This window comes from Leopardus geoffroyi, chromosome C2 (assembly GCF_018350155.1).
Source record: "Leopardus geoffroyi isolate Oge1 chromosome C2, O.geoffroyi_Oge1_pat1.0, whole genome shotgun sequence".
NCBI lineage: Eukaryota > Metazoa > Chordata > Mammalia > Carnivora > Felidae > Leopardus > Leopardus geoffroyi.
The window spans coordinates 148,105,867-148,129,592 of NC_059333.1; the positions used below are offsets into that span (position 1 = coordinate 148,105,867).

Genomic DNA, 23,726 nt, shown 5'->3' on the forward strand with positions numbered 1-23,726 from the left:
GGCCGGCTGCAGTCCCAGGCCTTGGACACCCTCATTTGCTTTTTCTCTGGGAGCAGTGACACGAAAGGTCAGAAGCATTGCTCTGGAGCTCAGGGCTCATCCAGTACAGCTCCTGCTTGGATGCTTCCAGTGACCGAGGGCTCACTCCTTTACCTCCAAGTCTTTTAGATTTAGTGAGGTCAGCTCTTCCTGTTAGAAAGTTCTTATCTTGAATCGGAGGTGGCCCCTCTGTGCCTTTCATTCACTGATCCCCAGCGGCCCAGTGCGATCTACCCCCTGGAGAGAACTCTGGGGCCAGGCTGCCTGGTCGGGCAGGTACCCACTGTGTGACCTTGGGGGAACTCCTTCCCCTGTGTGTGGGTTTCCTCACCTCCTCTTTGCATGATAATGGGACCCGCCTAGTAGGAATGTTGTGACCATTAAACCAGTTAATACTACAGGAAGCACTTAGAGGTTCGATAAGATTAAGTGTTGTTTTTGTTATTTCCTTCCATAAATCTTTTCTTCTCCTAAGCCTACCCTGTTTACTTCCTAAGCCTTCCTGAAGGCCAGAGAGGCACTCCCCTTTGACACCTGACTGGCTGCAGAGGGTTCAGGAAGGTCTCTGACCCTAGGTGGAGTGGGAGTGGCTGGGCCACGTTAGCCACGCCCTGGAAGCAGTAAGGCCCAGGGAAGAGAGTGGGCCTGAGGGGCCGGACGTAGGGCCTGTCTTCCTGGGAAGCCGCTGAACCTCCCTGAGCCCGCCAGGGGGCTGGGTACACACGTGTGAGGGCTCTCCGGAGAGTGCCGGTGAGACTGTGCACAGGGGCCTCACGGGGGGGGCACTTCGTAAATAATCCCTCTCTCCTCTGTGTCTAGGAGCCCCCTGGTGGAAGGAAGCTGTTTTTTCTCCTTCGATATATAGCCTCGTATTGTGGTTGGTCTGTCAAGTAACCCCCAGAATGGGTCCCATCGTGGCAAAGGGGGCACAGGAGACAGTCGAGGGAGCGTCGGAGAGCCATTTTAACAGTCTAACCGTCTGGATCCTTGACATGTTGCCATGGTAACTTCAATAAAACCATTTGGCAGGCTCACCCAGCAGTTGGCCTCACGGCCTGGTGGTCAGTCCTCCTACAGGTCCCCAGGTGTCTCTTCGTTGCCTCAGCACTGTCCCACTTATCTGCAGCCCCAGGGCAGGCCACAGCTGTACCAGCTTTCCTGGAGGGATGTCACCACCTTAGAAAGGCCTTGAAAGATCTTCTCTAAGCCCCGAATTTTAATACTGAGGCCAAGAAGGCTCAGAGAGGTGGAGTAATTTTCCCAAGGTCACACAGCACAGTCAGAACCAGAGACCATCTGGGTATCTGTGCGTGTGCTTTTGGTGCCTCCCCATGGCTTGCTTAGTCCGGCTCCTCTGCCAGGAGGGGTGTCTGGGTCTGTCTGGACCCAGCCCTGGGTGTTCTTACCATCCCCGGCTCGTCTTTGCACAGCGCCCCACGTAAAAGGTCAGGGTGTTGTTTTGCCCCTCCGCACCTCAGGGCTCCTCTCACACTGCCTGTCCCCTCCTCTCTTCCGGATGCTGCCAGACCCTAGAGTGTGCCACGCCAGGAACCGCCCACTGCCTGCGTCAGTGAGCGCACACAGTGGGTACTTGGGGAGAGATGGCCGCCGTCGGGGCCTCGCGAAGCCTGCGGTTCACGTTGCCTGTGTGGCCGGAAGGGGTTGGGAGGCTTTTGCAGGGTCCGGACAGAAGTCGGGAGCTTTTGAAAACCTAAGCGCTCTGCAGAAGACCCGATTCCTTGTCAGCTCTCCCTGCAGCTGTAGGAAGCAGGGTCTAAATGGAGTCGGGCCTCTGTAGGGCGAGACTGACCCCCCTGGAAGCTGCTTGGTTGCTCTGTCCCAACAGCTCATAACCTCCCGGGGAGAACACAGAAAGTGCGAATTCATCCAAAACCTGCACGTGTTCATGTCGGGTCTCTGATCTTTTTATAACATTTTTTTTATTGTTTATTTTTGAGAGAGAGAGAGAGAGAGAGAGAGAGAGAGAGAGAGTGCGAGCAGGGGAGGGGCAGAGAGAGGGAGACACAGAATCTGAAGCAGGTTCCAGGCTCTGAGCTGTCAGCACAGAGTCTGACATGGGGCTCGAACTCATGGGCTGTGAGATCATGACCCAAGCTGAAGTCAGTCGCTTAACGGACTGAGCCACCCAAGCGCCCTGTGTCAACTTTTTAAAAAAAATGTTTATTTATTTTTGAGAGAGAGACGGGGACAGAGGATCCGAAGCAGGCTCTGTGCTGCCAGCACAGACCCCAATGAGGGGCTCGATCTGATGAGCCGCAAGATCATGACCTGAGCCAAAGTCGGACGCTTAACTGACTGAGCCAGCCAGTGCCCCTATCGTCAACTCTTTGAGGACAAGCTTTGGGCCGCATTCTGTCTTTGCAGCTCCTCCCTGGGGGCGCCCTCAGCCCCCACGTCCTCTGCCACCAGGGCCCACCCCCACACAGCATGCTTAATACACATGGGTTGAAAGGAAAATCAGATTTTCAGTGCCTCTTGCAGAACACCACCTTCTGCCCAGGTTGTAATTATCGCACATTTTGTTGTCCCATTAGGCCAGAGGTAGGCAAACCTTTTCTGTAAGGGCCACACAGGAAATGTTGTGGGCTTTGTGGCCCCTATGGTCTGTGTCGCAACTACTCAAATCTGTTGTTAACGGCGCCAGGGCAACCACAGATGGTACACAAATAAGCAGGGTGCCTGGCTTCCAGTAGGACATTATTTACACAAACATGCAGATGGCCCTTCGTTTACTGACCCCTCAACCAGATTATCCGCTTCTGGAGAGGCAGGTCTGTGTCTCATCTGCCTTGTGTGTGGCCAGTTCATGCAAGAGCGGGGGCCCCACGAGCGCTTGCATAGGGATAATTGCATGAGGCAAAAGGCTGAAACTTGACCGGCACATACGTAGACCTACAGACCCAGCAACTCCACTGCTGGGTACACACCCAACCGAAATGCCCGCTTGTGGTCACCAAGGGATATGGGCCAGTTGTGGCCACAGCAGCACCATTTGCCGTGGCCCCAAACTGGGAACTACTCCAGTGCCAAGGGTGGCTCAGGCGGTTAAGCATCTGACTTCGGCTCAGGTCATGATCTCGCCGTCCGTGAGTTCGAGCCCCGCGTCGGGCTCTGTGCTGACGGCTCGGAGCCTGGAGCCTGCTTCGGATTCTGTGTCTCCCTCTCTCCCTGCCCCTCCCCTACTCATGCTCCGTCTCTCTCTCTCAAAAATGAATAAACATTTAAAAAATTTTAAAACAAACTGCACTGTATTCACACGGTGGAGTGCAGTACGGCAATGAAAATCAGTGTGCTGTAGGTAAAAATACAGCTAAATCTCACAAACGTGATGTCCAACTGAGACACAGACACAAATGGTTACATACTGTGCGCCTCTTTTCACATAAAATTTCAAGACAGGTAAAGCAAATCTATGCTGGTAGAAGCCAGGAGACTGGCTACCTTTTGGGGGTGCCGACTGGAAGAGGGTGTGAGGGTGGCATTCTGGGGCACTGGTTCCGTTCTGTTTCTGGATCAGAGTTCCGGTTACAAGGCGGTGTTTGGTTTGGGAGCATATCATCGAGCCGTGGGCTTGTGACCTGCATACCTTCCCGTATGACCGTTCAAGCTGAATAAGGCATTTGGAAACAAAAAAGACAAAAAGTCAGTTTGTGCAAACAGTGTTTAGCCAGAAACTGCGAGCAACCATTCTAGCTCTCTGGCCCATGTTCCTCAGCTGCTGTCTCCTACTAACCCCAGACCCGGGCTCTTGGTCCTGCGAACGGGAGCACAGAAGGCTGGTCCCTCCTTTCGTCTTCGACAGTCAGGGCACAGGAGCCGATGCTGGGGACGCTGGGGCGGAGCGTTCCGACTGCGGGCGGGGGGGTCCCTGCCTCCACCTCCTCCCCCACCTTCCCAGCCCCCTTGTCTGCGGCGGGTGTGTGACGGGCATGCCCGGGCTTCCCCGATTCCTTCCAGAACATTGTAGCCGTGGGCGCCGGGTTCTGCGATGGCCTCCACAGCGGAGACAACACCAAAGCTGCCGTCATCCGCCTGGGGCTCATGGAGATGATCGCTTTCGCCAAGATCTTCTGCAAGGGCCAGGTGTCCACGGCCACCTTCCTGGAGAGCTGCGGCGTGGCCGACCTGATCACCACCTGCTACGGAGGCCGGAACCGCAGGGTGGCCGAGGCATTTGCCAGAACCGGGAAGGTAGCCCCTGGCCTGCCCTCGCCCACCCCTCCTCCCTCACTTGAGACTCTTGGGCTGGGGCGAGCCACAGTGCAGCGGAGATAGAGCCCAGCATTTGTCGTTTGCTGGGCGTGTCCTGCCCATGCCTGTCTCCTTTCCCTTAAGAGTACTGAGGCCTTAGCCCTGTAGCTTGTAGGTCTCTCTTTCCTTGGCTCGTAGGGGGGGATCGCAGCTCCCTTCCCCAGCTCACCTCTTGAAAGAAGGGATTCTCTAGTCTTTACCATAGCGTTCGCATCCTTGTTTTTAAGACCATTGAAGAGTTGGAGAAAGACATGCTGAACGGACAGAAGCTCCAGGGACCTCAGACTTCTGCTGAAGTGTACCGGATCCTGAAACAGAAGGGGCTGATCGACAAGTAAGTACCCCGCAATGTCCCTGCGACCAGAGGGGGGCCACCCCCTGCTTCCCTCCTGACCACCAGCCCGGCCGGTGCGCACGGGCACAGCTGCTTGACAGGTGCGTGCAGAACTCCCCTGGATTAGTGCGTCCTTAGCGTGACGCGAACTTCTTCCTGCCCTGGAAAGGAGCGCTGACACAGACCCGGGCCCCACCTCAGGGAGCAGAACTCAATTCCGTGAAGCTCGTTACAAAACATGAAGTTTGAGGTTCTGCGTATTCCTGCAGGATGTTTGCCAAGAGCCCCGTGTCCTAGGTTTTAAATTAAAAAGAAAATGTTATAAAAAGTTGTAGTCTTGAGGGGCGCCCGGGGGGGGCTCAGTCCATTGAGCATCCGGCTCTTGACGTTGGCTCAGGTCATGGTCTTACGGGTCTGTGAGTCTGAGCCCCGCGTTGGGCTCTGTGCTCACAGTGTAGAGCCTGCTTGGGATTCTCGTTTCTCTCTGCTCTTCCTCCCTCTCTCTCTCTCGGAATGAATAAATAAGATTAAAAAAAAAAAAAAAGATACAGTGTTGTTAATAAAATGTCAAACAATTGAGAAGAGAAGAAAGTGGAGGTTACTCCGGAATTCTACCCCTAGAAGGGCCCTGTGTTAAGGTCTAGTGAGCAGCTTTGCAGTCGCTGAGTCCTCTGTGACCCTTCTGAGCTGCGAAACTATTCAAGGTGGGCTTGGGCCGGCTCCATTTGCCACTCGATCGAGGGAGTAAACCCTATAGCACCACAAAAGCTGCCACCCTCTCCGTGGCCGCCCTGTGGCCTACCTGCCACACGGCCCTTTATCTTGCTGGTTGGCTGAACCTTCATCCCTAACCAGGATGCCAGCTGATATTAGACACCATCTAATAAATGCGCACATGGACGTATGTATGCGCATATTCTGTGTATCCTGAACTCTTCGGGAGGGAGGGGGGAGGCCTGGTCGCCCGGAAGAGGAGGGGGCCGGGCAACGGTGGAGAAGCTACCAGTTGTGGCCAATCTGGAGCACACGCTTCTCGCTGAGCCGGTGGTGGTTACGGACGTGCGTGCTGGTGTGTTTCCTTCATCCTCTCCATCCAGTCCGGATATCTGCTGTTCCCGACCACACACCGTTCCCTCCCCTACGCCCAGCTGTCCTCTCTGGACCAGTGCAAACTGAGCAGCCTTCGCGCTCCCCACGAACCAGTGGAAATGAAGGAGGGCAGGGCATTGGTCTTCCTTCTTTAATTTGCATTTTAGTTCTCTGAAATGGCTTTTCAGAGCGGCCCGGCAGAGATGGAAGTCACAAACAGGCCTCCGGAGGTGGAGAATTACCTTTAAATCGCGACTAAAAGGAAGATCCCTCCTCTGATGTGCCCGGGTTTTCCTTACGTACTTAACTGCACACAGTAGTGTGTTTGTGGCGGGTCCACTTTGATGACCGTTAAGTATTTATCAGGAATTTTTTTAAGTCTTAGGAAAATACTTGGCTGTTGGTGGATGATGATTATCTCCCAGTCACGGTTTTAAAGTGGCACCTGTGTGCTACCATGGGGTGTATTCGATAGGATCCTATCATTGGACGAGTTGGCCGGGGTTACGTAGTCATCGTGGAACTCGGGGAGGCCGCGGAATGGACCTGGCATTCTGGGATCAGGACCTGCCTGTTTGAAAAAGCAGGTGTAATCAAGCAGGCGACACTCACCTCTGAGCGGATGCCCCTCCTCTGTCCTGTCCCATTTTCGTTCTTCTGATTAGAAACTGAACAGGCCTGAGCCTGGGCTTAATGAGGTCGCTGCCGGGTTCTAGGGCACAGCACGCTCCCCCCAGGCCGCAGTGCAGATCCTGTGGGGCCCTCCCTTCCCCTACACCGCCTCCCAGAGCCGCTCAGGCCGAGCCTCCCTTCTGCTCTCTGCCCTCGACATCACCTCTTACCTTGATTTTTTCCCTTTTTCATCCCAGCCATCACTACCTGGGTCTTCCTCCCTTTCCTTCTCCTCTCCCTTCTCTTCTCCGTGGCTACAGAAACAGCAGTGAGCCAGAGGGCAGCATTTAAGGCCCCCCTTGTGGCTTACTAGCCAGGTGGTCTTGGGTAGGTCATATTTTTATCTGTCCTGTGCCCCAGTTTTCATTATCCACCGAATGGAACTGGTGGACCTGTGATTGCCATGGTGCCTTCTCCCTGGAGCATTCACATTCACAAGCTTCCTGCACATCCAGAGCGAGTCCTTTAGGTTGGCATCTGGGGCAGCCTCTCAGTCGTGTTCCAGCTGTACTTTCTAACCGTCCTGTTAACCCTACGCCCCCTTCTTCACTTGAAGCAGACCTCCCTTGGCCCCAGACACCTCCTTCTCGGACTTCTGTGTGCGTCTGTCCTCCTGCTGTCTGGTCTGCCTGGACGGCCCTCCTCGACGTCCACGTCAGCCCTGACCATCCTCGGGGTGGCCCGGGTCTGTCCTCGGAGAAGCCTTCATCCATATCCTCCAGACACAAATAACTTTCCCCGCTTTGAACATATTGTTTACACAGGCGGCCAGCAAACTTGTTGTGGAAAGAACCACATAATAAATATTTAGTCTTTGCAGCTTGCATATAGCTCTCTGTCATATATCCTTTTTTTTTCCTTTTACGGCCTTTGAAACATGTAAGAATCGTACTTAGCTTGCGGGCAGTACAAAACAGGCCACAGAGCAGACTGGCTTCTCAGGCTGTGGCTCGCGGGCCCCAGGTGTAGACCGTACCTCTGCTCGTGTGCTGTGGGCTTATTACATAAATGTACAGTTTCACTTTCTTTCTTCTGATTTGGAGGGGGGGCAGGGAGCACATGCTCTTGTTAAAAAAAAGAAATTTGATGCTTTTTAAAAAAAAATTTATTTAGAGAGGGAGAGAGAGAATGTGCACACACAAGTCGGGGAGGGCCGGAGAGAGAGGGAGAGACAGAATCCCAAGCAGGCTCCCCGCTCTCAGCACGGAAGCCGATGCAGGGCCTGACCCCGTGAGGTCATGACCTGAGTGGAAACCAAGAGTCAGACACTTACTGAGTCACCCAGGCTCCCCAAGCACCTGACTCTTTTTTTTTTTCTCGTTTTCTTTTTTTTTATTTCATTGGATTTAATTCTTTTTTTTTTTTTTTTTTTTTTAATATAATTCACAGTCAAATTGGCCAACATACAGTATGTAAAGTGTGCTCTTGGTTTTTGGGGTAGATTCCTGTAGGTCATCGCTTACATGCAGCACCCAGCGCTCATCCCAACAAGTGCCCTCCTCAATGCCCATCACCCACTTTCCCCTCTCCCCCACCCCCTGTCCACCCTGAGTTTGTTCTCTGTATTTAAGAGTCTCCTATGACTTGCCTCCCTCCCTCTCTGTTGGTAACTATTTTTTTCCCTTCCCCCATGGTCTTCTGTTCAGTTTCTCAAGATCCACATATGAGTGAAAACATATGGTATCTGTCCTTCTCTGACTGGCTTATTTCACTGTGCATAATACAGCATCTGACTCTTAATTTCAGCTCAGGTCATGATCCCAGGGTTGTGGGACTGAACTCTGCGCTGAGCCTGGAGCCTGCTTAGAATTCTCTCTCTCCCTCTCCCTCTGCACCTCCCCTGCAGGCTCTCTCTCTCTCTCTCTCTCTCTCTCTCTCTCTCTCTTTCTTTCAAATAAAACTTAAAGAAAGTCAAATTCTGGAACAAGGCACACAGTGAAAAATGGCTCTTGATCCCCACCTTAGCTGCAGGCACTCTCTGAGTTTTTAGTATCTGCTTCCGTTTCTGTAATGGGTGCTGTGCTCCTCGTTCGGCTCTGTTCCTTGCTTTTCTTCATATTAGGATATGATTTGAAGATCGTGCCCCATCCACACCTATACATCTCATTTAATGGCTGCAGAACATCCCACTGTGTGGGAGAACCACGGTTTATTTAACCAGTCTCCCCTGGATACAGAGTAAAGTTGTCTGGGTTTTTCTTTTGCTGTCAGCTTGGCTTTATTAAATTTCCTGTGCGTGCATCTTTGTGAGCATGTGTGAGTGTAACATGTTTGTATTCATTTGTGAGGGCTGCCGTTACAAAATCCCACAGACCATGAGGCTTACACAGCAGAAATTTGTTTTCTCACAGTTCTGGAGGTATAATATCAAGGTGTCTGCAGCTGCCTTCCTCGGAGGCCTCTCTTCTTGGCTTGTAAATGGCCATCTTCCCCCTGTGTCTTCACATGGTCTCCCCTCTGTCCATGTGTGAGTCCTAATCTCCTTTTTTCGTAAGGACACCAGCCATACTGGTTTAGGGCCCACACTTATGAACCCCTTAATTACCTTCTCATGGGCCCTCTCTCCAAATATAGGTACTGGGGATTGGGGCTTCGTTGGATGAACTTGGGGACTGTAAGCACAATTCAGGCCAGAACAGTGTTGTAAGCTCCTTGATGGCTGGGGCCTTATTTATTATTATTATTTTTTTAATGTTTTATTTATTTTTGAGAGAGAGAGAATACAAGTGGGGCAGGGGCAGAGAGAGAAAGGAACAGAGGATCTGATGCAGGCTCCATGCTGACAGCAGAGAGCCCGATGAGGGGCTCAACATTGCGAACCGTGAGATCATGACCTGAGCCGAAGTTAGACACTTAACCGACCAGCCACCTAGGCATCTTTTTTTTTTTTTCTTAATTTTAAGTTTTATTTATTTAAGTGATCTCTACACCCAGTGTGGGGTTTGAACTCAATGACCCTGAGATCAGGAGCCAGCCAGGCGCCCCGGGGCCTGATTTATAACACCTTACAGCCTGCACCTGGCTGAAGCCTGACACTTTGTAAGTCCTCAGTATCCATTAGTGGGATGGCTGATTGATCGGCTTATGTCGATATTTTTCTGTGAAATATTGTCTTTTGCCCTCCTTTCACCTCTAACCTCATTTAGAGAGTTCCCCAAGTGGATCTAGTTGGCCTTGTAGCGTTTTATGTTATAGAAAATAGCATTTAGATGGTCAGTATGGCCAAGGGGTTGAATGTTGGCTCCAGAGTCAGAAACTGTGCCTCAGTTTCCTTGTCTATGGAATGGGGATAATGTTATTATCCACCTCACAAGGTGGTTGTGAGAATTAAAGAAGTTACTTGCCCATAGAAATTCTTTCCCCCGTACTCCATGTATCTTGTTAACATCCCATCTACATAATCCATTTTGGAAGGTGCTGGTTGTGAAACTCAGGGGTACTTTTGGCTGCAAGAGCAATGCCCAGTTAAAAACGCCTCGAACATGGGGCACCTGGGTGGCACAGGCGATTAAGTGTCTTTGGTTCAGGTCATGATCTCACGGTCCATGAGTTTGAGCCTCGCATCAGGCTCTGTGCTGAGAACTCAGAGCCTGGAGCCTGCTTGGGATTCTGGTCTCCCTCTCTCCCTGCCCCTCCCCTGCTCACACACACACACACACACACACACACACTTTCTCTCTCTCAAGCATAAAATTTTTTTTTTAAATGCTCAAACAATAGGTCTATTTTTCTCATAGAACAAGGATTTTGGAGGTGGACGTTACTGGTGTTGGCACAGTGCCTTAAGATTAGAATCTCAGTAAACAGATGAACACAGGGGAGAGGAGGGAAAAAATAAGATAAAAACAGGGAGACAAACCATGAGAGACTCTTAACTACAGAGAACACACTGAGGGTGGATGGGGGTGGGGGGATGGGCTAGATGGGTGATGAGCATCAGGAGGGCACTTGTTGGGATGAGCACTCACTGGGTGTTATATGTAGGGGATGAGTCACTGGGTTCTACTCCTGAAACCATTATTACACTATATGTTAACTAACTTGGATTTAAATGAAAAAAGATTAGAATCTCAGTGATTCCATTGGCTTTCCCTCAAAAGCTCAAGATGGCGGCAGCAGTTCCATACCTCACACACTCACACAGCTGCACTCAGAGACCCAGGGCAGATGCAGTCCTGGGGAGCAGAGTTTCCCTCCAGTGCCTCTCGAGGAGAGGAGTGCCTTCCCCAGAAGCCCTTCGCAGACGTGTTGTGTCTTGCTCGCTAGAACTTGCTTCATTGACTAATTCTAGAAGGAAAGGCTGGGAAAGTGAGCGCTAGGCTATTGGCAACGTTGGTAAAGAGAGAAGGGGGTTGGGAATGGCTTTGGGTGGCCACTCGTCACCTGCCCCCGTGCTTTGGGGACGCACAGTTTCTCATCATAGGGACGGGAAGACTAAGCCATGGAAAGAGAAAAGGGGCAAAAGTCTGCAGGCTCTAACTCCCGTTCGCAGTTCTTTCAATAAACACTCGCTGAGCACCTGAGTAGCCCCTCCCCACCAACCATGCACTGAGGATGCAGAGATGAACAAAAGAGACCGGGGCTCTGTCCTCTGGGAGCTTGCTAGGACGCAGTGGCCATCTTGTGACTGTGTGTAGAAGCTGTCACTTACTGCATACCCACCGTGCACACTGTACACACTAAATAGAAGTCCCGTAAGACAACAGGTCCGGCCCCATGTTACATTGCAAACAGGGCGAGAGGGGTTGTGAAACTTGCCTAGAGCTCATAGGCTATGGAGTCAGATTTGACTCCAAAAAAAATAACAAAACATTCTGTGCCAGTGATAGACGTATGACCTATCAGAGCTGTTTGCTCTTCTTAAATTAAGTTGTCATTAAAGGATTCCAGCTAGATCATTTTCAGAATGGCCTTTAAGACTCTATTGATTCTGTCAAACTCACTTTGGGCTGTGAGCGTGTGTGTGTGTGCGTGTGTGTGTGTGTGTGTGTGTGTGAGATTGAAATTAACTGTTTCAAGCCTGACTGAAATTAACTGTTACTTCCTTAGTGATATCTGCCGTTAAAAAAAATCCTTGCTGAGGGGCTCCTGGCTGGCTCAGTTGGAAGAGCATCCGACTCTTGATTTCGGGGTTGATCTCTTCAAGCCCCATGTTGGGTGTAAAGATTACTTAAATAAATAAACTTAAAAAAAAAATACTGGTATGCCTGGGTGGCTTAGTCAGTTAAGCATCCGACTCTTGATTTCGGCTCAGGTCATGATCTCCTGGTTTGTGGGATTGAGTCCTGCGTTGGGCTCTGCTCTGACAGTGTGGAGCCTGCTTGGGATTCCTCTCTCCCTCTCTCTCTCTCTTTCAAAAATAAAAAAATAAACATTAAAAAAATAAATTAAAAAATACTTGCTGAGCCAGCTGTACCCTGGGGACAATGCTGTCTTTTCTCACAGTGGTTTATTAGCACAAACCTTTATACCCTCGGCCATTTCAAACCTGCCTTTATATTTGTGTTCACAGCGCGGCTTCCAACTTGAGATCAGTGCTTTGCTAATTGTGGGTGCCCACATTGATTTTTGCAGGAGTGTTCCAGGCCTCAACTATTTCTGGTAACATGTGGGCTGCCTCATCTCTGTCCTTGGGTGATCCCCTTTGGAGAAGGGAGAGCGGTACCTCCTTGCAAGTTAAAATTTATTCTCCCGCCTTCTAACACAGTGACAGAAACTTGGACTCGCTCCAGACTTGACCAAGAGCCTGAGCTGCATGTAAATGACCACACATGGCCCTTGCGAGGATGACCATGACTCCTCTGTAGACCGTGCATTCCAAACAAGTCGGCAGAGGGTGGTCTGGGTCGTGCCGACGAGAGCCGCAGTGCAGAGGCTCTCTGCCGACCAAGTAACGAATGTGGAAGGCGTTCCCTGTGTTGTCCAGAGAAGCACGCCTGCCTGCGATCCGTTAGGCAGGAGAGGAAGACGACTTTGTTCAGGGGGGTAAACCAGATGGCCTAATTTGTCTTTTCACATTCTTTTTTCCCAACCAGGTTCCCGTTGTTTACAGCCGTGTATCAGATCTGCTACGAAGGCAAACCCGTGCAAGAGATGTTGTCTTGTCTCCAGAGCCATCCAGAGCACGTATAAAGTGGCTCGTGCGGTGTGCTGGGGACCGTGCTGCCTTTCTTGATCAGTCTTTTTCGTTCAAATGGAAACTGGGACTTGGCAATACGACGTTCGCTTGACCCTAATCCCATCATGAGTGTGTGTATGAATTTTTACCGGTTGGTGTTTTAATTGCCAGAAGCAGTTCGCCGGCTAAGATGTGTTGGGCAACAACTAGACACATGTGTGAATGTGCGTGTCTGTGTTCATTTCTCATGCCGCGGATGTTTCTATGAACCAAAATTAAAGGTCCTTTTTAAAAATTACTTTTGAAAATTTCCCACCGTGGTAGCTTTGCAGATGGGAACTATCTCAGCTAAATTTTTTTACATTGTATCCATATGCATTTGAGTGAAGGGATTTTTTTTTTCCTCATCATCTTGATGTTAAGACCGAACCAGCATTAACATGGTAGAATGGAGGAGTGAGCGTGTTCAAAGATCAACATACTGTAACTCAAACTCTAGCTCAAAGCCAGCATAGTTAACTACTTCGATTGTGGGTTGATTTTCTTTTGACAATTAGATACTTCTCATGAGGTGATCCCACTTAATGTACCTCCCCCTTGCTGCAGTTCTCTGCATTTTTAGCCCCTTTTCTCTTCACTGGCTGCCAGAATGTGCTTCCTTTCATAAAGGCTTAGCAATGGCGGAAGGCAGAAAATGCATCGGGGATTTTCCTGCTGTGACTGACACGTTCTTCTGATTAATGACCCTTGTTTGATGCTTTTTGTTAGGCAGACCTTTGTGCAAACATTTCCTCTAAGCCTCACAGATCCACTGAGAGGGGGCTTCTGTTATTCGTCTTTTGAGTTGCAGTCCTGTGCCCTGGTCACCTGGCGAGTGGGGGCCGAGCTGGGAGTCAAGTCCAGCGTCCCCCCCCCGCCCACCCCAGCAAGGTGCCCAGACCTCAGGCATCACCGGGCTGGAAGACCTCCAGCTAATTGGTTGTGGCAGATGCCATGTGAAGCCTTTGCACAATGCCGCTGACATTTGCGTGGGGCATTGTCTAGATGCATGCCACTCAAAGCACGGTCCTCATTCCATCAGCTTCACTTGGAGCCTCTTAGAAATGCAGGTTCCCAGGCCCCACCCCAGGCACTGAAGCAGGGTAAGGTATCTATGCTTCAGTCTGCCTCCCATGTGTTTCTGATGCTCACTACAATTTGAGAACCACTACTTGAGAAATCCTACCCAGATCGGCACTTCTCAAACCATGCTCCACGGGAAATGAGCGTCCTGGGATCGCGGGTTGTTCAGGTGTTCCCTGGCAAGGTCAAGTGTGCTTGGGGAAAGCTGCCCGTGCACATCCCTCTTGAAGGTGGAGAATGCATGTCAGTGTGTCAGCGGAACTTCTCTAACCCGGCAGGTCTCGAACACATTCGAGACTATGGAGGTGTTTTTGGCAAAGAAACTTGCCGAGTTTTCAAGGGAACGCTGTTCGAGGCTGGGGTGACCTGAGGACAGCTCCAGTATACCCTTCACTCCCTGCAAAAGTTAGGATGAATAGCCACCTACCTGTGGTGGTGTTAGCCCCGAGCTTTTACAGTTCAGGCCTGCCGTGACTCTTGGATGAAGCTTTATTTAAGGTGACACTGTCAGTACCACAGGTAGATGTCAACCTCGCTGAAACGCACATTATGTCAAATAAGTGCTTTTAATTCTAGAATTAGAATGGGAATCACTGTATCTTCTCAAATGAGACTGATTTCAGGATAGCATTATAGTTACCTTACATAGCACTTGGTAAGTGTTAAGGGAGCATATGAATGTCACTTACATATTCATGGATTTTCAGTCACTTTGTAGGATTTTGACTTTTTTTTCTTTTTCTTTCAGTTTGGGACTTTTTCCCTTCTATACCTGAAATGACCGTAGGATAGATTTTTGTGGGAATTTTAAAAACTCAATCCAAAACATTTTGGGGGGCATTTTAAATCCCTATACACAGAAGTATATGAAAGCACACAAAATCTACAAATTTTATTGATTTTAGTGCCACTGTTAATCAATTATTGCTTGTCTCATGATTACTCCTTTTTAAAATTTGTACACAGGTAACAAAGAGTTACTTTTTAAGATACGTAAAGGGCTGTAAGCTAATCGTGGTGTCTATTAAGTAGGATAATTAGATGTGAGGAGTTAGGATTTCGTCTTACGTATATTCTCATCTGCATTCGGCTTCCTAATCTGGGTTTTGTACTTGATGGTGTTTTTCTTTACGAACGTTCTCTCACTGATCTGAAGTCTGCTGACTGTATCTCTTGAACATACTTACAATATTCTGCACATTATGGAAAAAGACAAATTTTATAAGTTTGTGCTCTGCTAACTGTAGATATTTATTACTCTACGAGTTATCTATTTTTGTAACCACCTGTGGTCCATCATTTATTTTAATTCTCATTTCTTACTAATTATGGTAGTAGGGAGGGAGACATCTAGAAGAAAAGCTTAATTTGTTCAGCCAATCTGTGAATGTAAAAACTACACTGTTGCCTTGCTATAATCCAGCCTACTATCATGTGGAACAAATATCTGTCTTGAAATCCATCCTAGCAGGTGGAGTTCAGCTAAACTGGTTTATCATTCAGCTCGTAACTAAAACCTGGCCCCATGGCATCGGCCCGCGGAGGGATGAGGCGCCCGAGTACAAAGGGATCTTTCGTTTTTCCACCACTTCTAATCCAAGAGCCTTTTACTTACATGCGTACTGTATCTGTTTACAGACTGTAGGTGGATATAATTTAAAAGCTTGATTTAATAAACCATTTAATGACCCAACCTGTGCTGCCGGCCCTTTTTTTAACAATTGGCTTAGTTAAGAGTTTTATTTATTTAGGTCAGCTCTTTTTTTTTTCCTGAATTGTGTTGCATTAACAATAATAAAAGGGTAATTTCTAAAACGAAGTTCTCATCTCTAATCCCACTCCTCAAACACATCTATTTCCATTTGCCTTTGTTCCTTCCCATTGCTTGGTGATATTTTTGTATAATCATCATTGTAGGGTGGAGGCCTTCTAGTTCTAGCCGTGCAGTGGACTAATAAATTTGAAATCCCACCACCACCACCTCAAATACCTACAAAAGCTAGGAATATATAACCAGCGTCCCTTTTATACGCAGGGCTGATCTCACTAGAATGTAAGGGAAATCCCCAGGAGGCTGAAATAATTAGGGACGGACAGCTAGAGCAGTAAGGTGGCTCTCTGGCTTCCAGGGGAAGGAGGGGGGGTGCTCTCCGGTATCGAAGGGTTAGGGTTGTAAAGCTTAATGCTAGAACTACAGCCTTCCATGGGCTACACTGTCAGGGGAAGAAACTGGCTAAGAAAACCCGTGCGTAGGCACAAACAAGGAAGGTGTTGCACGTGGAGGAAAAGGTCTCTGCTGAAAGCTTGTAACCGTGAGCCCAACACCACAAACGGGTTTGGGGTCTGAATTCTGATACCCAGGAAACCACAAGCAAAAAGAAAAACAATTGGAACATGGGCCCAGTAATGCCAGTAGGTAAGTGGCAGAACCGAATACAAAACCAGCACAAACACCCACTCTGGGTCCCAGCCGCATAGGCTTCGCATAAATCAGTCTCACTGCATATGCACTTTAAAAATTATAAAACAAGGGGCGCCTGGATGGCTCAGTTCGTTGAGCATCTGACTTCAACGCAGGTCGTGATCTCACAGTTCATGGGTTCGAGCCCTGCATCGGGCTCTGTGCTGTCAGCCTGCTATGAGTTCGGTGTCTCTGTCTCTCTCTGCCCCTGCCCCACTTGTTCTCTCTCTCTCTCTCTCTCAAAAACAAACATTAAAAAAATAATAATAACAACTGTTGGCCTGGGTGGAGAGAAAAGGGAACCCTCACGCACTGTTGGTGGGAAGGTAAATTGGTGCAGCCACGGTGTAGGGCTTTTGAAGAACCATGGCGGTTCCTCAAAAAATTAAAAATAAGAGTCACCACCTGTTCCAATAATTCCACTACTGGGTATTCACCCTCCAAAAATGAAAACACTAATTTGAAAAGATACACGCACTCCTATGTTTATTACAGCCTTGTTTACAAGAGCCAAGATAGGGAAGCAACCTAGAGGTCCATTGGTAGATGAATGGATAAAGAAATGTGTATGTATATGGATGGACCCACAGGTTATTATGCTAAGAAGAGACAAGTACCATGTAATTTCTGTTATATATGGAGACTAAAAAACAAAACCAGACTTCTAAACACAGAGAACAAACTGTTGGTTGCCAGAGGGAGGGGTGGGCGGGTGGGCAAAATAGGTGATGAGGACTGAGATGTACAGACTTCCAGTTATAAAATAAGACCCCAAGATTAAAAGTACAGCATAGGGAATATGGTCAATAATACTATAATAACATTGGTGACAGATGGCGACTGCACTTAAAGAGTTACAAAATATCTCATTATGAGTGAAATTCAATAGATTTTCTTAAACAGAAGAATTAGATGCTCAAGGTTTCAGATAATTGAGCAATATGGTAGACGCTCTGAACGGTAATTTTGAAAGTAAAAACATAAAAAGAGAAATGAAATATTAAGGACAAATTACTACAGGAAAAAATAACTCCACTAAGCAGACTTGAAAACAAACCTATTAGAATGTGTAGAGATGAATGTAATTTAAATGGCATCACTGGACAGATTAAAGAGTAGATTTGGTAGGAACTAGAGACGGAATTAGCAAACTGTAAAAACAAACCTAAAGATGTGAACGGAGAGCAGCAAAGCAAATATTCAGGAACTTAGGAGATAAGTAGAGGATAAGAAGACCCAGCACACGTGTGATAGTTCACAAGAGAACGGCACAGTGTTTGAAGAAATAAAGGCTGAAATGTGTCCAGAATTAATTGTATGCCCTCAAGTGTGTGTAATTTTCCGTAATGCATTGCCATTATAATTTTACCACATAATCTTTGTAAATTTTTGTGACGGTATATAAAGTAAGTTGATGGTGAACTTATTTTTTTTTTTTTGAGGAAATAAGTTAGATTAGGAGACCCTAAGCATAATATTCTACCAGTTTACTGAAGTTATAAGTGATTCGAGTTTCTGAAGTGAGCCATGTCACCTTTGGTTTGGACGGAAGGTCCAGTGGTGCTGGAGCAAGTGGGAATGATATGTACGCAGTCTAGTTCAGGATCCCTTGTAAAAGTCAGCGAAAAGCAGGAAGTCGTTAGCATTAAAGGAGAAGAATCGTATGATCCTATCAATAGTTGCTTGCGACAGAGATAATTCCACATGTTCACTAAATTAATTATTTTGTGACGTACACGGTTAAAATATATTTCTCAGCAACCCAACAGTTTTAGGTGATTGAGTTCTGGCCACTGGCAAGAGGAAAGAAAAAAAATGCCACTTTTGGGGGTTGGTTATGTTGTTCGATTCTTTGTTCTTCTTGTGTGCTGATTGGTTATCAATTTCCAGGATGACTTGGAAGCTATATGTGGAAGATGATAGGGTGTCTTTCATCCTGGATCCTTACATGGAGAATGTTCCCCCACCGTTGGTCCACATGGTATTATAACAGGTATAAAGATAAAAACTCACTGCTGTATTACACCCCTGAGATTTAGGAGCTATTTGTTAATAGCAGCTAGCATAACTTACCCTAAGATGTCGCTAAAAAGACGTTTGAGGAGGTAAGAGCCAGAGCTTGCAGAAATATCAAGAAATTTGGGAGAATTTATCCATTGGTCATTACAGCATCATGGTTAGTATCCATTTGGGCATCTTTTGTTTGGACACAAGATGCTGTGCAGGAATGTGGGTGGGTAAGCCTGTGGGTGTGTCTGTTCCTCTCCTCCACAGAACTAAACTAGCTCAGTCCAAGACTTGGTGTACATAATCATCCCTCCTTCTCCAGAATCAATGCCAGCACGGTCCAGGATTTACAACATGCTCGTCTTTAACACTAGAGGGTCCTACTGCCCTTATTTATTTTTAAATATTTTTGAATTGGTATCACAGCCACTTAGTTCAAAAATAAAGTCTATTGCCCATTTCCCAAGTAGCCACTGTTACTAGTTTCTAATATGCCCTTCTAGAATTTCATTTTACATAGGCAAATCTATATTCTTATTCCCTTCTCCATTTTTCTACGCAAAATAGGGCTTACTAAACACCTTGTTCTGCATCTTGCTTTTTTCGTATAACATTCTGTCTTCACAGTCTTTCACATCAGTTGCTTATTTTAAACTGTGTTTTAAAAAACTTTTTATTTTGGGGGGCCTGGGTGGCTCAGTCGGTTAAGTGTCCGACTTAGGCTCAGGTCATGATCTTGTAGTTCGTGGGTTCGAGCCCCGCGTCAGGCTCTGTGCTGACAGCTCAGAGCCTGGAGCCCATGTCGGATTCTGTCTCCCTTTCTCTCTGCCCCTCCCCCACTCAAGTTCTGTCTCTCGCGCTCTCTCTCTCAAAAATAAAATAAGCATTAAAAAATTAAAAACATTTTATTTTGAAATAATTATAGATCCACAGGAAGTTGCAAAGGTAGTACAGAGAGACTCCATGTCCCCTTCACCTAATTTCCCTAAATATATCAACACGTAGTTTCGAAAACTGTAAATTAAAGTAATAGTAGCAAAGCACATTTAGCACTCTTCTAGTGTTTCATATATATGAGTTTATTGAATCCTGGAAATTTATCATCCCCCTATACAGAGGGGGAAACTGAGATACAAAGAGGCTAAAGGACTTGGCAAAATCACAGAGATCATCACTGACAAAGGCAGGATTTGAATTCAGGCAGCTTGGCTTAAGAGTTTGTGTTCCTAACACCCTACATCACCCCTTTTGAGCAATGGCTGTTCATAGGCAAAATCAAAAAGTCTTTCTGCAAACTTGCGTACACGTCCTGTGTTCATGCACGTATGAGAGTTTAAAACGCAACACTGTTCTAAAACGTTTTTTTTAGATTTTATTTTTAAGTAATCTCTTCACCCCAACGTGGGGCTCAAACGTACGAGATCAGGAGTCATACACTCTACCAACTGAGCCAGGCAGGCGCCCCTAAAACTTTCTTTTATAGTCTTAATATTGAAGAATATGACTCTCCCATATCCTTTAAATATCTGCATCCTACTTTATTTATGACTATTTCATAATTTATTACAATGAACATTTAAGTGGTTTCCTCTATTTCTCTTATTACAATAATTGCTGCTCTAAACAGCCTCACACATGAATCTCAGCTCACTTATATGAGTAAAATCTAAAGGATAAAGCCCTAAAACCGGAACTGCTGGCTCAGAGGTATGTGTGTTTTATGTTTTAACGAGCACTGCCAAATTAACCTTCAAAAGGGTGACTTCAGTTCATGCTTCTGATCTCACTTTCTTTTCCTAATTACTCCTCTAACCTCCATTAGATCCCTCCATTAGGGATTCCCTTATAATAGAGGCCTAAAGCGAACCCATAAATCCAAAAAACATGAAATTTTGTATTTATCAAGAATTCAGAAGTCCTTCCTACCGGTTTCACTGTAGAAGGTAAAATTTGGTGTTCAAAACAGCGATTTTATTAAAGTAGCCATCTTAACTAACAGTTGTGGTAGTTGGTGGTACCAAAGGTTGATACAGGCACAGGATGGGCCATTAAGTTAGCCATTTACAAGCAATGTTGAAAGAAGAAATATTAATACAGTTTTTAAACACCACACATTCACTGTTTAAGCTAAACTCCGGAACGCTCTTGTGAAAAAACAAGCTGAAAGGGGTTAAGACGCTTGTCTGAGGAAATTCCGGGTTCCAGGGAGCTATGACCCTCCTGTCCACTAGAGGCCACTCTTTGGGAAGGACTTTTCCTAGGCATTTGGCAGCCTGCCAAAAAAAATGGCCTCGTTCATTGTTCTTGGGACTTTTGGTCAAGTGTTTGGAAGGCCATGCGTTTCTTTTTTTTTTTTTTTAATTTTTTTTTTAATGTTTATTTTTGAGACAGAGAGAGACACAGCATGAGCAGGGAAGGGGCAGACAGAGAGGGAGACACAAAATGTGAAGCAGGCTCCAGGCTCTGAGCCGTCAGCACAGAGCCTGATGCGGGACTCGAACTCACAAACTGTGAGATCTTGACCTAAGTCAGACGCTTAACTGACTGAGCCACCCAGGTGCCCCAAGGCCATGCATTTCTTATGAACTAAGCCGAGTCTGTGCTAGGCAGTTGTCCAGTGTCTATGTTTCATTCCGACTTTTAACTCAAAACCGACCACAAATTTTTATGCACAGCAGTTTTGTCTACACCCTGGCCTTGTATCCACTTACACATCTGATTAGATTTTTTTGCTTCTGGATCTCTTTCCCTTCCAGGATGTTGGATACCCATTTATGTCTGTCTTTTAAAATTCCCGTCTTCTTCTCCCTCACGTTCTGATACCCACATTCTGACAAAAGCAAAAATATCTGCTTCCTGCTTTTTGTTTTCAGGAAAGACCCCAAGAACATTCTTGGGGAAATATTTCTAAAAAATGCATCTTCCATGCTTTAAAGAAGTTTCAGCAAGGAGGGCGGTATATAAAGAAAAAAAACCTCTTTGCGTCCTGATCTTCCCTCTGGTTTGCCTGTCTGTTATCTTTGGAGATGGCATAATTTTCATTTAGAGGCCATTTTTTTCAGGAAGCTAGTGAAATTGAAGCACCAAGAACCCGTACTTGTACAACAGGTTCTTTCTATGGCCCTGTGCCTTTGGTTTCTTAAATTTGTATTCTTTTTTCTTTCTTTTTTTTTTTTAAGTTTATTTACTTACTTTGAGAGAGACAGACAGAGAGAGAGAGAGAGAGAGAGCTGAAGGGGCAGAGAGAGAAGGAAAAAGAGAGAATCCCAACCCATCAGTACAGAGCCTGATATGGGGCTCAAACTCATGAATCGAGAGATCATGACCTGAGCCAAAATCAAGAGTCAGACGTTTAGCCGAGTCACGAGGCGCCCCTGTATGCTTCTTCCTAAAAAGAGATCACCTCTTGCCCCCCAAGTTGTGAAAGCTTCTGGCCCCATAAAATGGGTCCACCTCCCATATCAAGACTTTGGAGTCAGGTGGGGATTCAATTTCTGGACCTGTGTGACTTTGGACAAGTTGCTTCACCTCCCTTGCCTTCAATTTTCTTATCTATGAATAATGTCAGGTCTCTGGAGAAGTCAGAACACATGTACTTTGCTTTTCACAGTTCCCTGAGCACATTAAAGAACTTTAAGAGGAAAAGAATCTGGGGAGAAAAAGACAAATCCGTATTTGGTTTGAATTGCTTAGGGCCTTCTGTGGAGAGATGCCTGGGGGCAAGAGAACATTCTGGACTATGGATCAAAAGGGAATGAGGAGCAGAGGTGCTGTTTGGGCGAGGCACTCATGAAGTCAGAGCGGATTAAGGAGGTATCTGTGAGATATGGAAGGAAGGGGAGGCCCAAGGCCCAGAAATAGCTAAATAACATAAGACTGCACAGAAGTTCACACTTTATTTCTTTGAGGAATTTACAAATCTCACACCCCATTACTCAGGGTTTACTCATTCAGGGGCCCGTCCTCATTTTCTTTTTAGCTTTATTGAGGTATAATTGACAAACAATGGTTGTGTGTATTTAGGTGTGAATGGGGTGATTCTCTGTACGAATACATTGTGAAATGATTACCACAATCAAGCTAGTTAACTTATTCAGGATTTCATATAGCTGTTACCTTTTTATTGTAGTAATGGTGATGAAAGACCCTAAGATCTACTCTCTTAGCAAATTTCACCTACATAATAGAGTATTAGCAACTGTAGTCACCTGCCGCTGATCCCCAGAACTTAATCGTTTTGCCACTGAAAGTCTGTACACTTTTTAAAAATGCTTCTTTATTTTTGAGAGAGAGAGAGAGAGACACACACACACAGAGTGTGAGCGGGGGAAGGGCAGAGAGAGAGAGAGGGAGACACAGAATCGAAAGCAGGCTCCAGGCTCCGAGCAGAGCCTGATGCGGGGCTCGAACTCACAAACCCTGAGATCGTGACCTGAGCCGAAGTCAGACGCTGAACTGAGTCACTCAGGCGCCCCAGAAGGTCTGTACACTTTGACCAACATCTCCCCATTTGCCCCTCCCCTCAGGCCCTGACAACCACCATTCCACAGTCTGCTTCCATGACCTCGCCTTTTTCAGATTCCACATATAAGTGAGATCATACAGTATTTGCCTTTCTGTGGGCTGAATCCACTTGGCATAATGTCTTCCCGGTTCATCCATGTTGCTGCCAATGGCAAGACTTCCTTCTTTTTATGGCTGAGTAATACTCCATTGTATATATACCACATCTTCTTCATCCGTCCATCCATTCACTGGCAGACAATTAGGTTGTTTCCACGTCTCAGTATTGTGGATAATGCTACAATGAACATGGGGGTTGGGATATCGCTTCAAGATACTGATTACATTTCCTTTCAGATATATACCAAGAAGAGGGATTGCAGGATCATATGGTAGTTCTATTTTTATCTTTTTTTTTGAAAGCCATTGGGAGCCCGTTTAAAAATCAGTTGTGGCAAATGCCCGGAGTAATCACTTGAGGGCAGTCCTGCACAAGGGTTATTCAACCATCACTGAATCAAGGGGACACTAACTGAGGGCATATAATGTGCTAAGGGAGCTTGTAAGGACGGCACTGGCTGAGTCTGGGAAGTCAGGGAAGGCTTCCCTAAGGAGGTGACCCTTAAACTTGTATCAGGATGCTGTACAATTAAATAGGGGAGGGAGAAGTGTTCTAAGTAAAGAAACAGCATGTGCTAAGGCCCTGGGATGGCAGAGAGCCTAGTGAGTAAGAGACAAAGGGATAGTGTGGTAGCAGCTGAGACAGTGAGCGGGATATAGAGGGACATCAGGGTTGGAGCTAAACTTCTAGATTCTGTTAACATTTATTCAGAAGCTACTGTGTTCCAACCACTTTCCCATAACTTACGTCATTTCAGGGGACGTGGCATTAGATCCGTTTAAAGGCAGAGAGGCACGGCTACCACGAACCTCCTTTTTTCCAGCCTCCTCTCCTTCCCAGAGTGTCCCTTACTCCACTGGCCACTGAGTCTTACTTTTTCTTCAGTGCATAGGTCAATTCTCTCCTTAGGTTGAATGTTACTGATCTTTTTGCGCATGCTTTCTGTCTTCCCGACTAGACTCTATCTCCCTGAGCCAGAAGGCGCTGT

The 23,726-nt window shown here is 46.9% G+C and overlaps 1 protein-coding gene across 1 annotated transcript in view; it reads left to right on the forward strand.

Annotated features, from left to right (window-relative positions):
- GPD1L (glycerol-3-phosphate dehydrogenase 1 like) overlaps positions 1–15,336 on the forward strand; it is a 58,108-nt gene extending 42,772 nt beyond the window's left edge. Inside the window, exons 6-8 of the mRNA XM_045436422.1 lie at positions 4,018–4,251; positions 4,539–4,645; positions 12,442–15,336. Of these exons, the coding sequence (XP_045292378.1) occupies positions 4,018–4,251; positions 4,539–4,645; positions 12,442–12,538 (438 nt within the window). The 3' untranslated portion in view covers positions 12,539–15,336. The remainder of the gene's footprint in view (positions 1–4,017; positions 4,252–4,538; positions 4,646–12,441) is intronic.
- Positions 15,337–23,726: the final 8,390 nt, after the last annotated feature.